Raw genomic sequence first — 23,982 nt, 5'->3', positions numbered from 1 at the left:
CAAGCCAGTAAGCAGCATCCCACCATGGCCTCTGCACCAGCTCCTGCCTCCATTTTCCAGCCCTATTTGAGTTCCTGCCCTGACTTCCTTCAATCATGAACAGTGCTGTGAAAGTATAAGTCAAATAAACTCTTTCCTTCCCAACTTGCTTTTTGGTTATGATATTTTGTTACAACAGTAACCCTAAGATGCATGTCATGCACAGTCATACTTACAAGTATCCATTGTCCTGGTTAGTTTTATGTGAAGGTCACACAATGTAGTGATATTTGGATCAGTTGAGAAAGTGCCTCCATCACTTTGGCCTGTAGGTAAATTTGTCAGGCATTTTCTTAATTAGTGATTAATGTGGGATGACTCATCCCACTGTGAGTAATGTCATCCCTAGGCAAGTGGTGCTGGGTTTATAAGAAAGCCAACTAAGCAAGCTTGTAGGTATTATTCCTCCATGGCCTCTGCTTCAGTTCCAGCCTCCAGGTTGCTATGTTGAGTTCCTGCCCTGGCTTCTCTCCATGATGGCGTATGGTCTGAGAGTTGTAAGGTGAAATAAACCCTTTCCTCCCTAAGTTGCTTTTGGGCATGGTGTTTTATCACAGCAATGGAAGCCCTAATTAAGGCACATATTGTGCAGTGTCAAGAGTGAACCCCAGTATAAATTTTCAACTGGGTCAGGGTGGAGTCATCCATTGTAACAAAGCTAACTCTCTGGTGACATGGTGGGAGGACTAAATGTGTTGCAAGCACACAGAGGAGCTCTGTATTGTCTTCACTGTTGCTGCTGCTGGGCGTAGCGTAGTATTCCTGGAACCCCATGCTTAGAAGGCAGAGGCAAGAGCATCAGAAGTTCAAGGCTATCATGAGCTACGGAGAGGGATACAGGCCATACCTACCATGACTCTATCTCAAAAGACTAGATATTGCTATTAGCCCCTCCTCCTCTAAACAAATAGATTTTATGAGAAATTCAAATCCTCTTCTCTAGACTGACCAGGACAAGAAGAGAAAATAAAGTGCTAAAATCCAAAGTAAAAGTATATGTGCCATCAACTGTAACTAAAAGATGGTCATGTATTTGCAACAACATGAGGACACTGGGACTTTCATGTGGTGTCAGTGGGGATGCAAAATGGCTCAGCAGTTAGTGGAAAGCATTTTGCAGCTCCTTCAAAGGCTAAGGATAGAGTTACCAGGTGACTACAGTTGCACTCTTCAGTATGTCCTAAGAGAAGATAACATGACTACCGGTCATTTGCACCACAAATATTCACAATCTCTCAATGGAAAATAGCCCAACATGAAAACAACCAAATGGCCAGCAATTGATTACTAAATAAAATGTAATAGATCAATTTATCACAATAGTATTCAACTATTAACAATGTCGTATGTAGAAGCCCATGCTACAATATGAAGAAACTTCACAAACATTTTGAGATTCCTACAATAAGCAAAATTCACACAGGTGGGAAGTGGATCAATGGTTGCCAGGAGCTATAGAGAGTGAGAAATAGAGGTTTTGTTAACAGGTACAAGGATTCTTTTTATAATGAAATGGTCCTTTGTACAAGTCTCCTCCATGGAATTCACAATGAGGGTTGCACAACCGACTTACTGAGGAAAAACGCACAAGTCAAACGACCCACTACATCCCATTTGCTAAATGGAGAACCCGTGAATAATCACCACTGAAGAGGTTTTACACTACTTTGAAATATCAGGTCTTGATAATCAAATCACCCAAGACACCAAAGCTTGATACCACGCTTTGTTAATGAAGGAGTTCTGAACCAGGTATTTCCATACCCTAGGAACTGGATTATAAATTAATGCAACTATTACAAATGCATTTTGACATTATATGATTGACTCAAGCAAACCCACTTTCCAGAATTTATGCTTTGTACTAATTTACACTGACCAAATTGTTTGTGAAATTACAAATTCATAATACTTGCAAAATATTGTGATGTGAAATATTCACTAGAGCAGTCTTTTCCTTCTCTAATTGATACGTGTCTGATTTGGGAGTTTTGTGACTGTGTGGCCAAGGCACTGGCCTTGAACCCAAGATTCTGCTGCTTCAGTCTCCAAAGTGCTAGAATTACACAAACATGCCACCAGGCCAGCCTCCTAAGAGTTTTTAAATATGGAAAAGAATGGAAAAATAATACTAAAATGTAAAATGAAAATCTGCAAAACAAAAGATAGAAGTCTGATAGTCCTGACTCCTACCCTACTGCCACCTCCACCAACAAGCATCTGGCTTCTGAAATGGGGCTACTGTGAGGTAAACTGTCATTGAGTTCTGCCTATACTCTTTTACCTCAGATCAAGTAGGCAGATCAAGGGAGGAGGTCCCATGATATCTCTATGTGCACAACACTGTCTTACCATCACTTATGGTGATATTAGCAAGATCCACAATCTTATCAGGGAGTCCTTGAAGCAACTTGCATTGCTTAAGCCTTGGTTTTTCCCATTGACACTTGCCAGTCTGGATGCTGATGGAACTGCAAAAGATAGAATGGAGGAACAATAGGAATTATCCAGTGTTCTCATGAAAGTAACAGACAAGGATAATCCTAAGGGAAATGTTACAGAGGCTCACATCTATAATCCCAACACTCAGGAGGCATGAGGGTCACCATGAGTTGCAGACCAGACTGGGACTTGTCTCAAATTTGGTAATAATTATCATTAACGAATTAATCAATCAATTAAATAAGAGCAATAATCAAAGACCTTTCCATGCCTATGGCATGCTTCCCCATGTTCATTTCTAACCTTTAGGCTTAAATAACATAGATGGGCACATAGCTTGTATTAGAGCAGGACGAGATTTAGCCCACCAAGAATCAAGGAAGAGATTTTGCCCATGTAGATATAACTCCTTTCTATCACTTTCCTCTCTTGCCTCCTCTTAAGAGAAATTCCTATTGGAATACGGTCTTATCTTTACATAATAAATGTCTCTGATTAAGGACCTTCTGTAGTGTATTGTCCTTTACTATGAAGCCACACCTTTGCCTCATTTACTTCAGACCAGTTCAAGTCAGCCAGTACACACACTGAGCACCTACAGACTCTAGGAACAGTAGCAGAGGACACGGACAAACAGTGCAGGGACTTGAACATCACCAGGAGCTTGGGATTGAGTGGTCCTACACTCTGATTTATACAAAATATGAGAAAAGTTTATGTGAAATGGAACCTATTAAAACACCACACAAGAACTTCTTTTCTTTCTTTCTTTTTTTGCTTCTTTCGTTTGTTCTTTCTTTCTTTGTATGTGTTTGTTGTGGCAGTGGTGATAAATTTTGATTTGGGTTTTTTGTTGGGGTTTTGTCTGTTGTTTGTTTGTTTGTTTGTTTTGAAACAGGATCTTACTCTGTAAACCAGGCTATTTTGGAACTTCATAAGCAGTGCTAGCTGATCTTAAACTCACAGCAACTCTCCTGTCTCCAATCTTGGAGTTGCAGGTATGTAAAGCACTCATGTCTGGTTAAGGAGAACTTTCAGCATTTGAAGTAAGCCGAGCCTGGCACAGAAAGGATATATACCTTCCCTGCTGCCACCAGCCAGAGAAAGAGACACGCAGAAATAGCCATCATGTCTACAATAGCAAATTATGTCTTAGGCTATAGTACATGGTGAAGGGATGGAGCCAAGCAATGACAGGAAAGGCAACCTGCTGTCTTGATGACTGTGTTAGAGGTTTGCACTTCATTCCTTAACAAAAGTCTGCCACGTAGCAGCCAGACTCCAGAAAATCCTGCCGGCAGCAGAGTGAATTGGTATTGGGGAGTAGTGGGCTGTGAGAAAGCATGGAGACAGCTCTAATGTAGGCAAGAGCTAGGAAAGAGCTTGTACTAAGGAGCTGGCTACAAAGGAGAAGCTCCATGCAAGCTTCCACTGGGACTGCCAAGGTTGCTTGCTTTGTTGACTCATTAGATGTAAGCAGGGGTGGATACGATACAGGCAGAGATGTGGCTTTCTACCAGTGCTTTTAAGCATCTATCAAAACCTGCTGCCTCTGTTCTTGCCCATTTAAGTTATTTGGCATACACCATTAGCAGCAGAGAGTAAGAAACGAAGGCTGATGATTTAAAAAGGGAAAATGATCAGCTGAACAATACAAGAGTGATGGAGTAAATTATGATGGCCCATCCACGAGATAGCAGCTCGGGCTGCCTTCGAATTGATCATTAAAACGATGAATGCAAAACATGGAAATGTTTGATAAACTATTGAGTGAGAGGGTAAATTACATTATTGGTATGTAAACCATGGTTACTGCTACAGAAAAACTTAAAGACATACAAAGGAGGGCAAGATTTGGGGGTCAGAGAGAGGCAAAAAAAAAAAAAAAAGAAAGAAAGAAAGAAAAGAAAAAGAAAATAAGCCAGCCTAATAGCAGCCATGTTGAAGTGGCCAGGTTGTCGGTGAGTTTTCTCTTTTGTCCTCGTGAAATTTGTATTATATTATATGTGCATGTTTAACTCTAAAAGGGGAAAGAGGGGAAGAGGATCTGCAGTAGGGGAAAAGGAAAGGGACTACAAAAGGACATAGAAACACCCCCAAATGGAGCTGACCTCATTGCAGGTAAACTAGCATTTGCAACTTGACAGATACATACCAAATTCTTGTGGCGTTCCTATTCTCATTTTTAATGCACCTTTCTTGGGCTGTCTCAGTAGGGTCAGTTAATGGCCACTTATATGTCCCTTTGTATTTTGAGGGTGTTTCATCTGCTTCACATTTTCCTGGCTCTACAAAGAAAAAAAATATATGCAACATTTCAAGGGCAAAAGGCACTTAAAAGTATCATGAACATCCATTATGACCCATCATTATTACCCTGTTCACAACCATCAGCACATACAAGAGGAAACTATTCCAACCAGGACATTTAAATGAAGCTTCATGGAAACCAGTTTTAAAGGCGGCCTTTATTTAAATAAGCCTTTCAGTATAACCTCATGTTTAGTCCTTTTCATTAGAACCCCACCCATGTTGGAGGGGAGCTGCTTTTCCCCCACTTTAAAAAATTCTTTGACAATTTCAGACACGTATATAATGAAATTTAGAAGTTGTTTGTAAAAAGTGCTATATATGCTTGCATGGGGGAAATCAAAGCACAAAATGGGTACTAGAGTAACAAACCCATCTGGAGCTTCTGTCTGCCAATTGTCTTTCCTCCTCAGAAGTATGCCCTGTTATCACTTTGCTATGTAAACACAGGAGATTGGGCAGGCATCCCTTCCCGTGGTAGTCATCTCTTTAATGGTCTCAGGTGGATTTGGTTTCAGTAAAATCAACATTCCTGCTGTGACCAATATAGACAGCCAGGACCATGATGTCTCTGCTGATGGTGCTTTCCCAATGAAAGCCTACTGAGACACACTTTTGATACCAGGCTTTGTCATGTTAAAAGAGATATCGTCTAGGCTAAGTCTATGTGAAAGTCCCTGGTCCTTACAGTGTGTTTAGACATGTTTTCCTTAGTTGGTGACAGAGTGACCCAAAAAGTGACTCATACAAGTCTGTCCAATCTTGTCTATGAATGCAAGAAAATCACCTCCCTCTCTCTTTCAGGACAGATTGATTAGTGTCATTTACATGGTGGGTTCTGCCTGTGGCCTCCAGTCTTCTCCATCTTCATCCCACTGTAACCTTGTACACCCACAAGCCTCTGCTATTTACTATGCTTGCTGCCAAGGACAGTCCATTCTAATGCTTGTGTGTTAACTCAAAGTTTTTCCAGCCATCTACTGGGGAAAAGGAACAAAGCCAGCAGTGATGGGCAGTAGGTGGGCTGGCCTGGTAGACTTTCTCTTTTAACCACTGAAGCTTTCCTAATTAGAAAAGAAAAGGTTCAGAAGGGAAATCTGGGACAGTTCCCAGGTCATTTCCTAAGATGAATAGGTTGGTTGAATCAGTCAATAAATTAGAAATTATCTATAGGGCATGTATTGTGTGTAATGATGAAGCTCATCATGTTCCAAGGTTTTTACATCAGAGAGGCAATCCCTCTACACTACTCAGAGGCCAGCCACTGCTAATAGTAACAGCTGACCAAGAGTGAACTTGTAATAGTCCCTTGTAAACTCTCTGTTGCTCTATTCATTTATAAGCCCTTAAAAATATAAGAGTGAGGAGGACATGTGAGCATAAGTTTATGTGGAAAGATGATTTCTCAGCTATGCATAATGACTCATATCTATAAGCTGAGCACCCAACACTTAGGAGGCAGAGGCTGAGGTAGGAGGGTTTCAATGAGTTAAAGATTTACTTGGGTTATGTAAAAAGTTCCAGACCACACTGGGCTACAGAGGGAGACTTTGTCTAAACAAACAAACAAAACACTTTTCTTGCCATTGAACTTAAACATCCATACAGTATATTTATTATGAGTTTTATAATTTTTAAAAGGTGAATTTATACTGAAATGCTTTGCCAAAATAATTACCTAGCTTTTCCACCACAACATGGTCAGACTTTACCAATAGCGTCAATTGATCCTGTGTGAAGTTCCCATGTGTGAGGTTCCCGTATATTTTATTTCTGATTCTCCTGATCAGTTCCATAGATTGTAAAGAAGAGTTGGCTTTTATAATGACCCAAGAAGCACAACTACAAAACGGAGCAAAAAAGAGACACTAGTCAGGTCAATAGAATGCTATTTGGCCAGTGCCGCTGCAATTCTATAGACTTGCCATCGTTGGTAGTCTGTAAATACTAAATATTGTATAGTCACTGGATGATAGCTGTTGAACAGTGGTGAAAGCATGTGGAACTAGTCTGATAAATTTTCTTACATGCATCCAAAAAGGTCAACTCAAACGTTATTTTCAAAAGAATGGTCCACAGCATTATGTTGAAATTGCCTTGCCAAGAGATTTCTCTAGGAGTTTGTAATAATTAATTGGGAAGATGGAGTGCTCAGGAGTTATTATTTCAGAGAAAACCTTTTATTGTTCTGGTCCTTCAGTTTATCCATCATTACTGCAATAAGGCAAATAGGTACATGCCCAATTAGTCTATACAGAAGTGTTCTGCTGAAGGCTGAGTCCTATAAAAGACTAATGGTGATGTTAATAATTGCTAATATTTGTGGAGTTCTTGCTCCACATATTTTGATTCATTTAATTCTCACAACAACCTTATGAGATCGTGATGTTATCGTTCCTATCCTACAGATGGGATAACTGAGATTGGGGAGATAACATTTCCTGCAAACTCTACAAAGTATTTTTATCCATTTATAATAAAAAATAGAGGTGTCCTTGACCTTAAACTTTACAATACTGTCTTTAAATAATCCAGATTACTCTAGTATTCTAATAGGGAAAACATTCTAAATTCACAAACTTGCTTACACCTTTATTTTCCATTTTCATTTCAAAATACAGCTTTTGATGAACATGTTTACTGAGCATCCTCAGAATTATTGGAACTTAGATGCCCTTGCCTTTATGTCACACTTCTCCACATAGCAAACCAAAAATACCCTATCCTCCCCTGACCTGTAGGTGGTGAATTAAACCCCATTCATCCTACCCACTTTGATTCAATCAATTTCTTCCCCAAGTTAATATTTCCACTGTAAAGAAGACCCTCCATTGCAGCTGACACTCAAGCCAGCACCTCAGACATATCAATAGTTTCTTCCTGAGTCTTCTTGGGCAGTAGATAATTAGTTCTCAACCTTCCTAATGCTGCAACCCTTTAACACAGCTCCTCATGTCATGGTGACCCACAACTATAAAATTATTTTGTTGGTACTTCATAACTGTAATTTTGCTACTGTTATGAATTATAATAGAAATATCTGATATGAAACCTTTGTGAATGGATCCCTGAACTATCCACAGGGGTTTCTACCCACAGGTTGAGAGCCAGTGTTCTATGTCCTTCATGGTAGGTATCAAACAGACCAGCAATAGCCATTGTCCCAAGAGGAGCTTGCCCTTTAGTGTGAACACTATCTGGAGTGTTTTTCATGGTGGTGGTGGTGGTGTTTTCTCAGCATTTTATTGACCCTGTTGACCACAACAAACACTCTCCCCCTTCCCCAAATTATATACACGTTGGATTCCATTTCTTCACTATAAAGAGCCACCGGCTGCTAAGGCTATGCTGTGACCAACTGAAACAACTTAGTCAGTGGATGCAAAAGCTTAATTAGAGCATCTGAGAAATAAGCACCAGGTACTTTGATCTCCCTCTGACAACTCTGACCGAAAGGCTGCTCACTGCACGTACAGAATTAAATGGAAGGAAAATCAGAACTAAATGTACCAGCTATGAATAAACTCATCTCCTACCTGTATGGTACATGAAAAATTGCATCCATTCCTTGCCCTTTTTTCTGTTCCAACCGATGCAAAAAAAAAAAAAAAAAAAAGTGCATAGTCACTGAAATCTTTGAACAAACATCAAACTTAAATAGAGGGCTTATCATTAACACAAAAATCATAATCATTCTATACATTTACACAGCCACTACATTCTTCAAATATCCCTTAAGCACATTAGCCTGTTAGCCTGAAGGGTCGATAATACAAGGACTGTCTGTCCACTTTCTTGATGCAGCAGTTGACACTTGGGAAGTTAATGATCTACTTAGCAGCACAATCCAGGCCTTCTGGATACTGGCATACTGATGATAATACACATAAGCAGCTAAAGCCACTGTGAGCCTCAGCACTTAAGGTAGCACTTAATAAATACGAGTTAGTTCTGTCCATCTAACAGCACTCATTTTAAACATAAGGAAATGGAGGCACAGACAGGTTGATTCGTTTGCCCCATGTCTCACAGACAGAATGTGAAGGACCTGGGAGCTTTGGCAGATTACCACATGAGAGCTTTTACACGTAGTATTTAGCGAAATTTCAGTTAGATCGTGTTAGCTGTGTGTTACATTTTTATAATTCTGACAGCTCTTTATAGCAAGTATTTCAAATGATGGCAGGTGACTTCAAATGCACTATAGGATTTACTGCATTTCATATACTCAAAATATTTATCTCATATTCAAATACCTTGAAAGTTATGCAGTTTCCAACCATTTTAGAGTATAGTGTTGCACAACTCTGAGGAGCTGAAATAAGTACTGAAATTTGGGTCAAAGAAGATTCAAGATCGAGAGTAGGGGAGAAGAAAAAAAGAAGATTCAAGATCATTCTGCTGTACTCTGACTACAGATATACCTTAAAGGAGGGATTTAGTTTTGTTAGGTGAATGGCAGACTTACAAACAATTGCATCATGGAAGACTGAGTCTATTCTGTGAGTTGTCCACAATCAAGAAATTATACTACCATTTATAATCCCTAAGTCCTTCTACACACTCAGCCCACAAAAACTTCCTCAAAAGCTGCCACATAAGAAACAGAGATCTGCTTTCTTGATAGGTCCTTGGGCCAACCCTAAAGGGAATAACTTCATTTGACTCTCAACTTTTACCATTAAATTTGCCTAGTAATATACTCCTGGGTAGAAGAGCTGTTTACTTATATCTGATTATTTTTAGGATGGGTCACAAGTATCTTCAATTTGAAAAATTACTTACAATATTTCTGTACATGGCCGTCTCTTCTTTGGAAGTCTTTCTGTATCAAAAGCATCACAAAATTATAGAACAATGAAATGCAGTACCCAATCCATGGATCACAAGGTAAGGATAATGACAGGTGTGGGGTGGCAGGGTTCCAACAGTGCTGGGGCTCCAAGGAGACCCTTAAACTGCTATTTGCATACTAAAGTGGTGGTAAGACTTATTCAGAAACAGATCCAGAAATCAATCCCATGATGTTATAAGCAAGAGTGCATAGGATACACAGACAATGGTGAGAATTATTCAAATATCTATGCAATTATTAGAACGAATAAACTAAACTGAGAGTGATGGCGCATGCCTTTCATTCTATTACCCCTGAGGCAAAAGCAGGCAGATCTCTGTGAGTTTAAGGCCAGCCTAAGTAAGTTCTAGGACAACCAGAACTACACAGTGAGACCCTGTAGCAGAAAGAAGAGAGACAGAGAGAGAGAGAGAGAGAGAGAGAGAGAGAGAGAGAGAGAGAGGAATAAGCTACTTTTATAATCTGGAATAAAAGATGCATATAATGAATTATGAAACAAGAAAAAGAACATTGTTTCACATTATATAAAGTAGAAACTCTCTCATGAAATGTTTTAGAAAAACTAGTGGAATATAATGATGTCAGATGTTCACAGACATTCTTCAAGGAGTGGGAAATGTGAGTACATTTTTTGAGTAGATTTTGTAGATTTTCAATATCCATGTTACAGATTTCTATGAATATTTCTACATAGATTTCATGATGGCTGCATTATTGTTTTTATATTGAATAAAAATAAAACTTTTAAAACAATATTGTAGACTCCAAATATCTTCTATTTGCTTTCAATCTTTAGGGGGATTGGGTAATGAGGGTGGATCCCCCATGAATATCATTTGGGAACTAGTCAAAAGTGCTTCCTGTCTGTGCTCCTTGGCATGTGAAGATGAAGTCTGAGGAAAACATTTGCTGGGGCTGAAGTCAACCAGAAGGGAGTATTCTGTTTCCTTAGCCGGAACTATGGCAGTAACTTAGGGTAACCTTCGTTTATACATAAACCTTCATGAACCTCTTTTTGTTTGAACATATAACAGAAACCAAAGAGCCAACATATATGCAGTCATATGGAGGGGAAGCCACATGTGGCAGTGTTCAGAGGTGACACCTGGTGAAAAGTGTCTGGGTCCTAGAATCAGCCCAAGAGTTTCTTATGTGAGAATTGCACACTTGCAGAATAGTCGACTGATTATATCTGCCTAGACAGAGTAATCAGCCCTTAATAATTCTGCAGCACTAAGGTCTGTCAGATGATCCTGGGCCAGAAGGCAGAAGAACAGATGCTTCAACGTTTTGTAGTAGAGGGAGTGTCCAGGTGTTCAGAGGTCTCTATAAATTGGCTAAGTTTTAGAAGCTATGCTTTGTGCTTCCCACAATTATAGTTAATTCAGTCATTCTGGATTTCTGACGGGGTTGAAAACTTATAGTCTCATAGCCAATCCTGGCTATTTACCTTGAGAGAAAAAATTTGAGTGGATGGTCTTCAGCTGACATTCATCCTAAAGCCAAGGAAAAAGCCAGGTTCAGAACTAAGTGTTTTAGTTAGGAGAGATGACAGAGGTTCTGGTTAGTCAACAAAATGATGGACTGGGTATGAGGACTATCTTGTACCTCACGGGTACAAATTGGCATAATTATGCTCTAATTGTATTTTGAGAGAAAAGTTTCATTTTAACAGGAAGGGTGATGTGTAGGAGGAGCTAAGGTGGGAGGAGTACTGAGAGGAAGAGAAGGAGTAAGGAGAGGAGGAGGAGGAGAGGAGAAGCTAGGTGATGAGAGAGAGAAAGAGGGGGGAGACAGGGAGGCAGATGTTCACGTATCTCCACCAGTCAAGATAGTTGATATATCTACGTTGGGTTGTGGGTTACACCTCTGATTGAGCATTGCCAAACTTATAAAGCCTTTGATTAACATTTTTAAAAAAAATGTATAAGTGCAAAATGGAAAAGGGGGCATGGGATAGGGGTTTTTAAGGGGGGGAAATGGGGAAAGGGGATGGCATCTGAAGTGTAAATAAAATATCCAATAAAAAAATGAAAAAAAAAAGAGAATTGCCACTTTCTCAAAACTGGATTTGTTATATTGAGAGTGGAATGTTGCAAAATGGGTCCCCAGTTTCCCTGTTTCCTCTGTTTTTGTCTCAAGTTGGGGTTTTTTTTTCTGGTTCTGTTGTGTTCTTCCATTGGTTTTAGAGCCTACACCGAGATAAATATGTTCTTTATTCCCACATATCAACAAGGGAAACTCACAGACCCAGGTGCTTCCTCAATTTCCCTTCAACTCACAGAAGATGTCATTTACACACCTGCTTTTAATTTGAATAGCCAGGTTAGCAAGAGAAAATTCACTGTTGTGAAACATAGAGTTCAACTGTAAAAGAAAAAAAAAAGAAAACTGATGGTCAGTGTTTCTGCGGCCACTCTTCTGCTTTTACCCAGTGACGTCATAGGACAATGTGAGCTGCAGTTGTCATGGCAGTGAGCCCAGCCTTTCCACACCTACTCCACGTTTTCAGTTCCCATTTATTCACAATGTTAGGAGCTAAACTGGCCTCCAACCTCACTTCAAATATGGAAGCCCTAACCTGCAATCTGGTCATACTTGTGTATAAAGCCATTAAAGTTAAAGGTAGAGATCACAAATCCAGCATGCACTATTATCCTTATAAGAGGACAAAGAGAAAGCATGTGCACAGAAGAAATACCATTTGAAGGCACAGCAAGAAGGCCAAAGAACAAAATCTCACCAAAATCCAACCCTTATGGCCCTTTTCTCTTCAACTTCTACAACCCCCCCCCACTCCTACACCACCCTTACTCCTTCTCCCAAATCTGTCTCCCACCTAGAACTGTGAGATAACAAATAGCTATTTTAAAGTCACCGAGTTGGTGTATCTTTGTCAGGCAACCCAAACACGTTGAAACACGTGCTTATTTTCAAGCATTTCGCATTGGTCATACACACTTGAACATAATGGAGAGAAGGAAAACCAGTCTGTTCAGTCACTGCTGGGCCCAAGGTGCATATTGGTATTGTTACTTATCTGAAGACCATTTTGTAATAATTTTTAAAATGTAAAAATGTTCATGACTTTTGAGCCAATGATTTAAAATTTGAAAATGAATCCTATTAAAAAAAGTTCAAGATTCTCTAAAATAATTGGAAGAATGCTATTTTGAAACTATTTAAAATAGAGAAATAAAAACAGAAAAAAAAAAAACCTAAATGCCTACCAATACACATCTGGATTTGAAAATGAAATGAAAGTTTCTGTTAGAGACATATAGTAAAATCTCATGTTACTGTTCAACTGTATGTGGTAGTGCTATATCCCCAACCACATATATAATAATATAATATAATCAATGATACTTAGTAAAGTGTTCATGGTAGTCGTTTATTATGTAAGATGGTTGCATAATCTGTACAAAGATCTGGGTGTGCTCCCCAGAATTGAATAACACTCATCTATGACTGTGTAGAAAAATCTCACAAAGTATATACCTCAACTTATTAAGAGCATGTTATCACTGCTCTGTTTTCCCCAACTAGAAAAATTTAGCAATGACTCAGAATCTGTGTCCATGGAGGAAAACGTACTGATCTCAACAAATGAAAATAACATCTCATAAAAGCTTTCAACACTGCTACCATGAAAGAGATGATTGCAGATATCTTCAAAGTATTGCCTATAGAGTAAGTACATTTGCAGTAAAAACAATCTAAACTGATTATCTATGAAATAGATTATCAGTAGAAAAGGGAATCTACTTTCAATCTATCTAGTCTCTGTCCCATGTATTTAACAAGCACCATAAGAATTTTAAAAAGCATTTTACCCAATCTTTTGTAAGTTCATGTATAACCGTGGTAATAAGGACCCTTGGCTCTTCATCAAAGACAGAGAAACTCATTTTGATATTGTAGAAGGAAACTGTAATTAAAAATAAACAGGTTATTTTTAGTTATTTACATCAAGAATTCTGACTTCTTGCCAGGCAGTGGTAGCATACACTTTTAGTCCTATCACTCAGGAAGCAGGGGCAGGTGGATCTCTGTGAGTTCAAGGCCAGCGTGGTCTACAGAGCTAGTTCTAGGACATTCCAGGGTACAAAAAGAAACCCCATCACACACACACACAAAAAAAAGAATAGAAAAAGAAAACAATGAAAAAAAGAAAGAAATCTGACTTCTGGCAATTAACCACTGTAGAGCAAACAAAACAACGTTTTTATTCCTAAATTTTGCTTACTTTAATATCAAGAATCGGCCATTTTAGCTACATAACCAAGAGAAAAACATGCAAGATGCTATCATCCCATTTTTGCTTTGATTACCTGTCCATTTCCCTGTGTTTCTACACAGTTGATAGACTTGTGGCAAACACCCTAAATTCTCTTTCATTCACCAACTGGCTTCCAGCTCATTCAACAGCCACAGTAAATGCTATACGTCTTAAGCTAATTTATCTTAAAAAAAAAAAAATAGTAATTGTCTCCCCATTGCCTTCCTTCCCCCTTTAGAGTTTTCTCTCTTTATGTTTCTCTTGATCTTGTCCTGTTATAGCTTTATTTTGAATCTTAAAAGTTACAGACCCAAGCCAAGGAAACTGCTCAGCAAATACAAGCACTTGCTACCAAGCCCAATGAGCTGAGTTTAATTCTTGGGACCCAGGTGCTAGAAAGAAGACATGAGCCTTCCTGTCTGGGCCAGAGCACTGAGCAGATCTTGGGTGGCAGCTCTGTCCCCAACCTCCAAGAACCCAGAGGAAGCAGGGATCCCAGGCGCTCTAACTCAGGCAGTATCTTAGGTAAGCAGATATCAGGGCCTGCCCTAAACAGGGAGTAACTGGGAACCAAAAGGACCCAGGAAGTCACTCCTGGCCCGGAACACTGGTCCCTTCCGGTCTGGGCCAGAGCACTGAGCAGATCTTGGGTGGCAGCTCTGCCCCCAACCTCCAAGAACCCAGAGGAAGCAGGGATCCCAGGCGCTCTAACTTGGACAGTGTCTTAGAAACTAGTTCTCAGATCTGAGGCCTGGATCAGACCTCTGCCAGGTCTTCTGTTGTGTGGACCCTGGATTCCACCTGAGACATACTGGAAGGTCCACTCAATCCGGAGCCACAGAGGAACAAATGAACTCAGAGCTTCAGACAACATATCCTGAGATATTCTAGAGGAGACACTGCACCCAGAACAGCAGACACCTAGCTGGACTACTACCTTGGAGGCACCATATCCTGAGGCATCCTAGAGGTACCACTGTAATCAGTGCAGCTGGAAAAGATCACAGAGACATCTGGACCCCTAGGAGATCAGACACAAGCTAGATAACTAGAAAGACAGGCTTCAGTCAGAGACAGCAAGTATAGGCAGCACTAGAGTTAACCAGATGGCAAAAGGCAAGAGCAAGAACGTAAGCAACAGAAACCAAAGTTACATGGCATCATCAGAACCCAGCTCTCCCATCAGAGCAAGCCCTGAACACCCCATCACACCAGAAAAGCAGGAATCAGAATTAAAATCACTTCTCATGATGATGATAGAGGGCTTTAAGAAAGAGATAAATAACACTCTCAAAGAACTTAAGGAGAGCACTGGTAGACAGATAGAAACCCTTAAAGAGGAAACACAAAAATCCCTTAAGGAATTGCAAGAAAATGCAACCAAATGGGAAAAGGAATTAAACAGAACCATGCAGGATCTAAAAATGGAAGTAAAAACAATAAAGAAATCACAAAGGGACAATACCCTGGAGATAGAAAACCTAAAAAAAAAGATCAGGAGTCATAGACACAAGTATCACCAACAGAATACAAGAGATGGAAGAGAGAATCTCATGTGCAGAAGATACCATGGAAAACATTGACACAACTGTCAAAGAAAGTGCAAAATACAAAAAGCTACTAACCCAAAATATACAAGAAATCCAAGACACAATGAGAAGGCCAAACCTAAGGATAATAGGTATAGATGAGGGGGAAGACACCCAACTTAAAGGACCAGTAAATATCCTCAACAAAATTATAGAGGAAAACTTCCCTAACCTAAAGAAAGAGATGTCCATAAATATACAAGAAGCTTACAGAACTCCAAATAGTTTAGACCAGAAAAGAAATACTTCCCGCCATATAATAGTCAAAACATCAAATGTACAAAACAAAGAAAAAATACTAAAAGCAGTAGGGGAAAAAGGCAAAGTAACATATAAAGGCAGACCTATAAGAATTACACCAGATTTCTCACCAGAGACCATAAAAGCCAGAAGATTCTGGACCGATATCATACAGACCCTAAGAGAACACAAATGCCAGCCCAGACTACTATACCCAGCAAAACTCTCAATCATTATTGATGGAGAAAACAAAATATTCCATGACAAATCCAAATTTACACAGTATCTCAACACAAATCCAGCACTTCAAAGAATAATTGGTGGAAAACTCCAACACAAGGAGGGAAACTTCAACCTAGAAAAAGCAAGAAAGTAATCTTCCAAAAACCCCATAAAACCCCAAAAACCCCAAAAACTCTCATAAATACTGCAGCAAGAAACATAGGTCTGTAGGTATGTCTGTGATGTGCTGACTAATTTCCTTCAGGTGTACACCAAAAGTGTTAGAGCTAGATTTTACCTTTAGATATCATAAGAATTAATAGGCCTATCAAATGTCTTGACCTTTTGATCTTACAATTCAAGCTCTTGGGCCTCTGACCCTTGGAACCAAGAATACTTACCTCTGGAATTCGCTCAGGGGAATTCCAGTCTCTTATAAGGTATACTTTAATAGTCACAATGTGCCTCTTCTTGTCTCTTAGGAACACAGAAGAAGCTGTAAATTGTTCTGTCTCCTATTTTTTTCTAAAACTGTATGTAAAATTATTTCCAGATTTGATAGTCAATCTTATGCTACCTTGTATGCATGTAACTCTGAGAATGCTAACCCTGTATTGAAACCATATTGTCTCACTCTTCCATACTGGTGTGGAAGGTCTTTCTGACATAACTGTTTGAGTGCTCTAACAAGGAGAGACTGTTAGTGGTTAGGTTATTGTGATATAAAATGCATTCAAAGTCCAAAGAATCAAGAGATACCAGTTACACTGAAGCCAAAAAAAAAAAAAAAAGCAGACATGACTTCTACAAGTTGTTCTTCTTCCTCCACAGCCACACAGTGATATGCACATGCCCACACACATAGATAGATAGATAGATAGATAGATAGATAGATAGATAGATAGATACATACATACATACATACATACATACATACATACATACATACAGAACTGGAGAAATGATTCAGCAATTAAGGACATTTGTTACTTTTGCAGAGGACCTGGGTCCAGTTTCTAGCACCCACATGATGGCTCACAAACCCCTATTTCCAAGGGATCTAATACCTTTTTCTGGCCTCTTTGGGCACTTGGCATTCATGTGTCAAAAATACATACATGTAAGCAAAATATACATATAAAACAATATAAAAATGATGTAAATTAAACAGAAGTTGCAGAACTGTTCAATATTTGAACAACATGGAAGCTGAATATTCCCTAACTATGGAAAACCATTTCTAGCCAGCTAGATGTAGAAATTAGAGAGGGCTCAGACCTGCACAGAGAAATTCAAAATACAAGGTACAGTTGTGTGTGTGGTTGTTTTGGGGTTTGGGGTGTGTGTGTGTGTGTGTGTGTGTGTGTGTGTGTGTGTATCTGTGTGTCTGTGTATCTGTGTCTGTTTATCTGTGTCTGTGTTCTGTTGTGTGGTAAGCACCATCAGACCTAATGGCCTATGACTATTTATTTATTTGTTTATTTATTTATTTATTATACATATGGGTGTTTTGTATACATGTATATCTGTGCACCTTGTTCATGCCTGGTCCCTGAGGATTTCAGAAGAGTACATCAAATCTCCTGGAATGGTAAAATCTCCTAAAACTGTAGTTCCATGGGGGCTTGAGCCTCCGTGTGGGGACTGGGAATTGAACCAAGGTCCTCTGGAAGAGCAGACAGTTCTTGTAACAACTGAGCCATCTTGCCAGGCTTCCCACCCCCAGTATGATTCTTTTACAGGGTAAAGATGAGTGTCTGTGTTCACATGGGCAAAGTCACACATCAAGAACCAAATAACTGTAAGCAAAGCTTCAAATTTACATACTGAGTGAAAAGAGCCATCTGTAATATATTTCAATAAAGACAAGAAATTTAGCTAGAGAGTTCTGTGCTAGACCAGGTACTTGTGTACCAATGCTCTTAGGGAGATTAGAAACACATACACCCTTCCACCTCTTTTCTGCCTTCACAGAACTTGGAGAATCCATGGCCCATTGTTCATGCACTTTGTTAAGGATATATGAAACAAAATACCTGCAGACACTGTGGCAATTGGTGAAGTAGATGCTTGTGTAAATAGAGAGGAAAATATGGAGTCCATCCACTTTGTCTCAAAAGATGAAGAGACTAGTGAAAACCCAGTTGCTGTAGAAGAATGTGTCATTTCAGTATACATCAGGGGAAATGAGGCTCCTATAGCTGTGGGGGTAGTAGTGGTTATACTCATAACAGAGTCCAGGGTGGATTTAGAAGGAATTAAAGATTCTGATATAGCTGGGACTTTACTCCACACAGATGTATTTGTAGGAGTAGATGCAGTCAGAGAACCAATAGATTGGTCATGGCTTTTTATAGAAGGTGATATACTCATTCTACTAAAGGTCATAGGTTCAGACTTAGCCATGGAGTTGTCAGCCACAGTAGTTCTGGGGGATGATTCAAGGAATGTAGAAGTATGTGGACTCTCATCTTTGTCTTTTGCAGATATGGGCAGAGATGTCAAAGAGTCAGCAGTGATGATGCCCAGTGTAGTTGCAGAAGTGGTTCGGGTAGGCATGACACTTCCATCAGAAAGAGGTGCCATTGTAAAGTTAGGGTATGTTGTCATCATGTCAGAAGCTGGAAAAGTAGATTCTGACATTTCTCCTGAAGATGAAGTTAAAAGCTGAGAAGGAGTAGATACAGATGTCCGAGAGTTTGAAGGGAGACTAGATAAGCTCCAAGTGGGATAGGTAGCCCTGGAAATTACAGAAGGATTTGATGAGAGTGTGGTTCCAGGGGTTACAGGCATGGCTGTTTTCTCAGATGTGTGCAGAATGGCAGCCAAAGTGATAGGAAGAAATGTGGAAGATCTTGACAATGAAGTACTCTCAGAAATCCTAAAAGTAGGAAGGCTTTCTGATGTGAAAATCGATGGCATCATTGTAACATCCCTAGAGACTAGACCAATCTGAGATGGTTTAGATGTTGACAGTGTCCCAGGGAGAAAGTGCAGAGTATCTGTTTCCATTCTTTTGGGTGTCATTACCTTTGTTGTGAAAACTGGAAAATGAGAGTCTTCAACTCTGGGTGTGTTTCTAGACGTTGTAAGCAAAGCCTGGGTAACACTAGGTGTGATTCTTGTAGTCCATACTGTATAGTCAGCCATTTGAGATGCAAGTGGAAACTTGGCCTTGGTACTTGGTGAGTAAAGATGTGATGTCAAAGAAGGTGGAGCTGTACTGGTCTGAGTCCATGAAGGGTATAAAACAGGAGCAGTCACACATGGACTGCTCTTTGTTAGTTCACTCGTCAAAATGTCCATCTTTCTGGTATCCAGGGAAAGGTGTGTCAGTGTGGGTTTTACACTTTCTGTAGGTCTAGGGGTCCCTTTAAAGTTAATTGAAGACGGGAAAACTTGAGTATTCGAGGAAGTATAAAAACTATCTGAAAGGGTAGAAGAAAGCCCACTTGCAGGGACAGTGGCTCTAGAATGGGCATTAATGAGCTCTGTCACCCCACCACTGCTCACAGTGATCCCAGGTAATGTGTCCAGTGTGGGAGCCTCATTTTCTTGTGATGGTTGTTGAGTTGTTGAAAGTAACATTGAAAACATGGTCTTTGGAATGGAGGAAACAGCTTCAGTATTTTTAGAACTGGGCAGAGAGGAGGGAGTGGCACCTATAACTGAAGTCTCTATCCCAGGCATACTAATGGTTGGAATCGTTTTCATAGGTAAAAATTCTCTGTGTGTTGGAGAGAAAACATGTGCAGTTGTGTAGTTGAGTGGTACCTCTACCACTAAAGAATTTGAGGAAGTAGAGGAAACTACTGTGCTTTTTGAAGTAGGCCCGGAATGTGCCACCGGTGTGATGTCCAATGTTGATGCTTGGGTAGTTTTAGTAGTCTTAGGGGGAGGTGAAGAAAATGAAGTAAAGGCTACCCCAAGTCTTGTGAAAGTGTCAGAATAAAGCACTGTAGTTGAGAAATCAGAGTTGTTAACTGGCATTGAAGACTTCTCAGACTTAAGTCCAAAGGTACCTATAGAGACACTTTTCAAATTGCCTGAGTGTATTGTTCTAGAAGACTTAGTCATTAGCATTGTAGGGGTGTCAGAAACTTTTTTAGAGGTGAAAGCAGTGACACTGGGGGACAATGAAGCACTTTGGTAAATAGGAGTGGACGCCTCCATAGAAGTCTCCTTAGGATAGTTTGTTGGTTCATTTGAAACAGAAAAGACTGTAGTGCTCCCATCAGGAGTGACTGTTGTAAAATTGGTGCTCAGGAGGCCAATTGTGAAAGGAGAGAAGGACTTAGGGAAATTCCCTGTGCTTCCAGAAGTGGATGAAGCAATCTGTGTTGCTTCAGGTTGTGTCTTAAGTGAAAGTGGGTGTGAAAGAGTTGTGTTGATGACCACAGGATGTGATATTCTAGTTGTCCTGGAAGTGTCTACAAATGAAGTAGCTAAGTGACCTGTGACTTGATGAGTCACTGGAGAAAAACTCAAGATCTTTTCTGCAGTCCTGGTAGGATATTCTGAAAGGGTACTTGTCCTTTCTTTGTCATGAGACAAAGATTTTGTTATTGTCTGAATTTGTGAAGGGAGCGCCGTTTTCTCAAGACTAGTAGACCCTTCTGAAACATGAACACCTATTATGGTGCTTGAGGTCAAGATGTGGGCAGACTGTGTGCTCCCAGAAGTAGAAGATGTCGTTAAATTCCCAGAAGATGGATAAGCAGGTAGAATCTCTGAAGGCAAATGGGTTTGGTGGCTGGAGATTTCTGTGGTCTCAGAAAGTTCTGTGTCTGTCTTTTCCCAAGGGAAAGTGCTCTGGGAGTCCAAAATAAAGGAATTTCTGGATGGAGAAATCTCTGCCACGCCTGTAGTTCTGGGGGTTTTCTCCATGGAGAAATTGGTCTGTTCTTTGTCAGAGGATACCATAGAGGTGTCAAACACTGACTGTGTAGAGACTGGAGTATTTACAAAATATGTGGTAGATTCAAGATCTAGTGAGGTACTAAATTTATTGGCAAAGGTGTTGGGGGGCATGGCCTCACCACCAGCAGAGATTTCTGTGGGTTCAGAAGACATACTGACATCTCCATCACTACTAAAAGCATACGGAAAGCTAAAACCATAAGTTGAAGTCTCAGCTTGAGATGCAGATGGTGTTGTTACTGATGTAGATGCAGTTGAGCTAACATAAGTAGAGGATACAATAGTAATGTTATTAGGGGAAGGCCTTGAGCAGACAAGAGTGTGTATGGATGGACTTACTAAGTCAGCTGAGCTGGAGGGAATGGTACTTAGAACCTCAGTTACCACAGGAATGGGAGGTCTCAGTGAGGATACCAAAGTCTCTCTCATAGAAGAACCTGCCATTAGTGCTGTTATGGAAGAGATTGCTGTGACCTCGGAAGTGGTATGAAGTAAGTCTCTTTGGGTAGACATGGAATCACTGATTGTGGAAGCTGTTGGATTCACTGGCACCAACTCTGTGGTCATTGTCACTGTTGGTAGAGTTAAACCAACCAATGGCACGGATGTAGTGAAATCCCTGTCCACTGTAGAAGGCTGAGACAGGGTCACCTTAGTCTCATCAAAAAACACCTTAGTGGTGGCAGGAGAGGTGACAGCAGAGATATTAACTAGCAGTGAAAACGTGTGTGTAATAGGTTGAGGGGTTACTGAGGAATGAGTAGTGTCAGTCTGTGGAATGAAGACACCAGCAGACAAAGATGCAGCTGTCCTCTGTGAAGGATTAGTGGAGGAAGTGAATCCCAATGTCTTTGTTGTTGAAGAACTCAGAAGTTCAGGTAGTGCCTGGGTGCTCGAAGAATTGGGTGATAAAGCTGAGTTCCCCTTGGATGTCTCTGAAGTCCAATCTACTGTGTAGGTGTGGGTCGAGTTAAAGCTTTCCGTGGTTCCATTGTGTGAACTCTCAGATGTGCTTTCCTTCAATTTTGTTGAAAGCCAACTGACTCCCACCTCAGCAGTTGCAGTCTCATTATTCAATGCAGTAGTCAAGTTTTCTATATCTGCGAAGGGGGAAACAGTGACAAAAGCTGTCACCATTTGTGCTGATTCATCTGTCGCTTCTGCCTCCAGCATTGCTGAAAATGGAGAAGCCTCAGCTACTGCTGCGATAGTTGACTTTACCTTAGGATGACCGGAAGTGGTTTCTTTTGTCACAGTGGTATAGACTCTCTGTGTTGTTGCAGAAATGGGCAGAGGGGCCATAGTATCACCAAGGGTACTCACACCATTTGTTTCTATTTGTATTGTCTCAGAAATGTTCTTCTCAGTAGAAAAATTTGGTTTAATGTCAGTGAGGGTAGATGTATCCACTGATGGAGTCTCCCTTGGTATTGAGGGAAGTTCATTTACAGCTACTGTCGGCATAGAGTTGTTTTTCAATAGTAAGGTGGTAAGTTTAGACTCAGGCTGGCTGGCTATAGATGTGATTCCAGAAACACTTGTGAAATTACTAAGCCACTGTGATGTTGGTTTGAATAGAGCTGTTGTATAACTGGCTGTAGTAGCATCAGAGCTGGTAGTCGCCTTGCTCTCTGTGAATGCTCCACTTGGTGTGATGTTAGTAGACATGGATGAATGATGTATATTAGTGGTGTTACCTTGGAGTGATAATGTGAGAGTTTCATTAGGCATGAATGTGGGTATGGTAGTTATATTTATAGAGGTCAACAGGGAGTGACCTGACTTAGAAGTCCAAGATGTCTCATTGGTGAAAAACTGATAGTCACTTTTAATTGTTAAAGATGCAAGACCTGATTCAGATGCATTGTATGTAGGAGGTGATTTAGTAGAAATCAAAGTAAGTATGGGCTCATCAGTTGTGGGTGTATCAAGGGTGTATACTAGCCCTTCCATGGTAGGGAAGAGTGAAGCTTCAGCCAATGCAGGGACAAGTTTGGTTCTGGGGGTTATGGTTGGATGTGTACTCTCAGCATCAGTAGCTATCTGTTTATCTTGAGTTCCGGTGATTGGAGAGGAGGTAATGGAAGAAAGGGCCATGAAAGAGGTTTCCTTAGGCATGAAGGCAGATATAGCACCCTCCATGCTGGGTGAAGAGACATCTTGGAAATTTGTAGAGAATGACTCTGTTTTCACTGTTCTTAGGGCAGGTATGGTCTCCATAGGCAACACTGAATGGACTGTGAATGGCATTTCTGCATCAGTTGTTGACAAGGTAGGTGCCACCTGAATTTCAGGAAATGTAGCATTCACAGGAGAAGCTGTGGAGGTGAGCAAAGACTCTGGTGGGGAGGTTGATGAAATCCCAACATCAGTAGTAATAGGTGAAGTCTCTTCTAATGTGGTCCAAGACACAGTTCTGGCAGCTGAAGATACAAGAAAATCTTGCCCAGATTTAGAGGTATGGAGTATAGCAACATCTGTGGATTTGTGTTTGGGACAATGTGTTGTAGCTATGGATGTTGATTCATTCAAGAATAAAGTTGTCTTCCCAACAGCTGACTTGGATTTAGTTGTTGAAGTTTCAGATACAGTATAATTCTTGGTAAATACAGATGTGTCAATTAAATCAGTAGCTGCAGTTGAATGAAAGATCTCAGTAGCCATGGCTTCCACCATTTTTGTTGTCCTTGTTTTTTCTAAATATGAGTGTTCTGTTACATGTGTGGAGTTAGTAGTATAATTAGGTGTCCTCTGGGTAGGCAGGGGGATGTCTGTTGAAGTAAGCAAGGTATCTGTTGAAAATGTAGCTGTCTTGGTTGTTGATGTCTTTAAGTCTTTGGATGTACTTACTGTTGCTAGAGGTGAGGGTACTGTACTAGAATATGATATGCCTGTATGGTTGATTGTAGAAACAGGCATGCCTTCTGGCAACACTGTGGATGAATGTGCAGTCTTGTATGGGTTGAGCCCAGTAGTTTGGGAAGAAGTTGCTAGGTCTATTTGCTGTGAAACATTTGTACTTGTTTCTTGAGTTGTCATATTTTCAGAAACAACTGAAAAATCAGAAAGCATGTGTTACTTTT

The 23,982-nt window shown here is 40.2% G+C and overlaps 1 protein-coding gene across 1 annotated transcript in view; it reads right to left on the bottom strand.

Annotated features, from left to right (window-relative positions):
• The window catches only part of Adgrg4 (adhesion G protein-coupled receptor G4), an 84,761-nt gene that overhangs the window by 44,469 nt on the left and 16,310 nt on the right, over nt 1-23,982 (bottom strand). The window contains exons 2-9 of the mRNA XM_034486268.2: nt 18,016-23,952; nt 13,483-13,577; nt 11,949-12,013; nt 9,577-9,616; nt 8,328-8,380; nt 6,470-6,633; nt 4,637-4,769; nt 2,392-2,510 (exon numbers count right to left, since the gene is read on the bottom strand). Of these exons, the coding sequence (XP_034342159.1) occupies nt 2,392-2,510; nt 4,637-4,769; nt 6,470-6,633; nt 8,328-8,380; nt 9,577-9,616; nt 11,949-12,013; nt 13,483-13,577; nt 18,016-23,952 (6,606 nt within the window). The remainder of the gene's footprint in view (nt 1-2,391; nt 2,511-4,636; nt 4,770-6,469; nt 6,634-8,327; nt 8,381-9,576; nt 9,617-11,948; nt 12,014-13,482; nt 13,578-18,015; nt 23,953-23,982) is intronic.

The sequence above is a fragment of the Arvicanthis niloticus genome, chromosome X, assembly GCF_011762505.2.
Source record: "Arvicanthis niloticus isolate mArvNil1 chromosome X, mArvNil1.pat.X, whole genome shotgun sequence".
Classification (NCBI taxonomy): domain Eukaryota; kingdom Metazoa; phylum Chordata; class Mammalia; order Rodentia; family Muridae; genus Arvicanthis; species Arvicanthis niloticus.
This window is presented reverse-complemented; position numbering and strand designations above follow the sequence as displayed.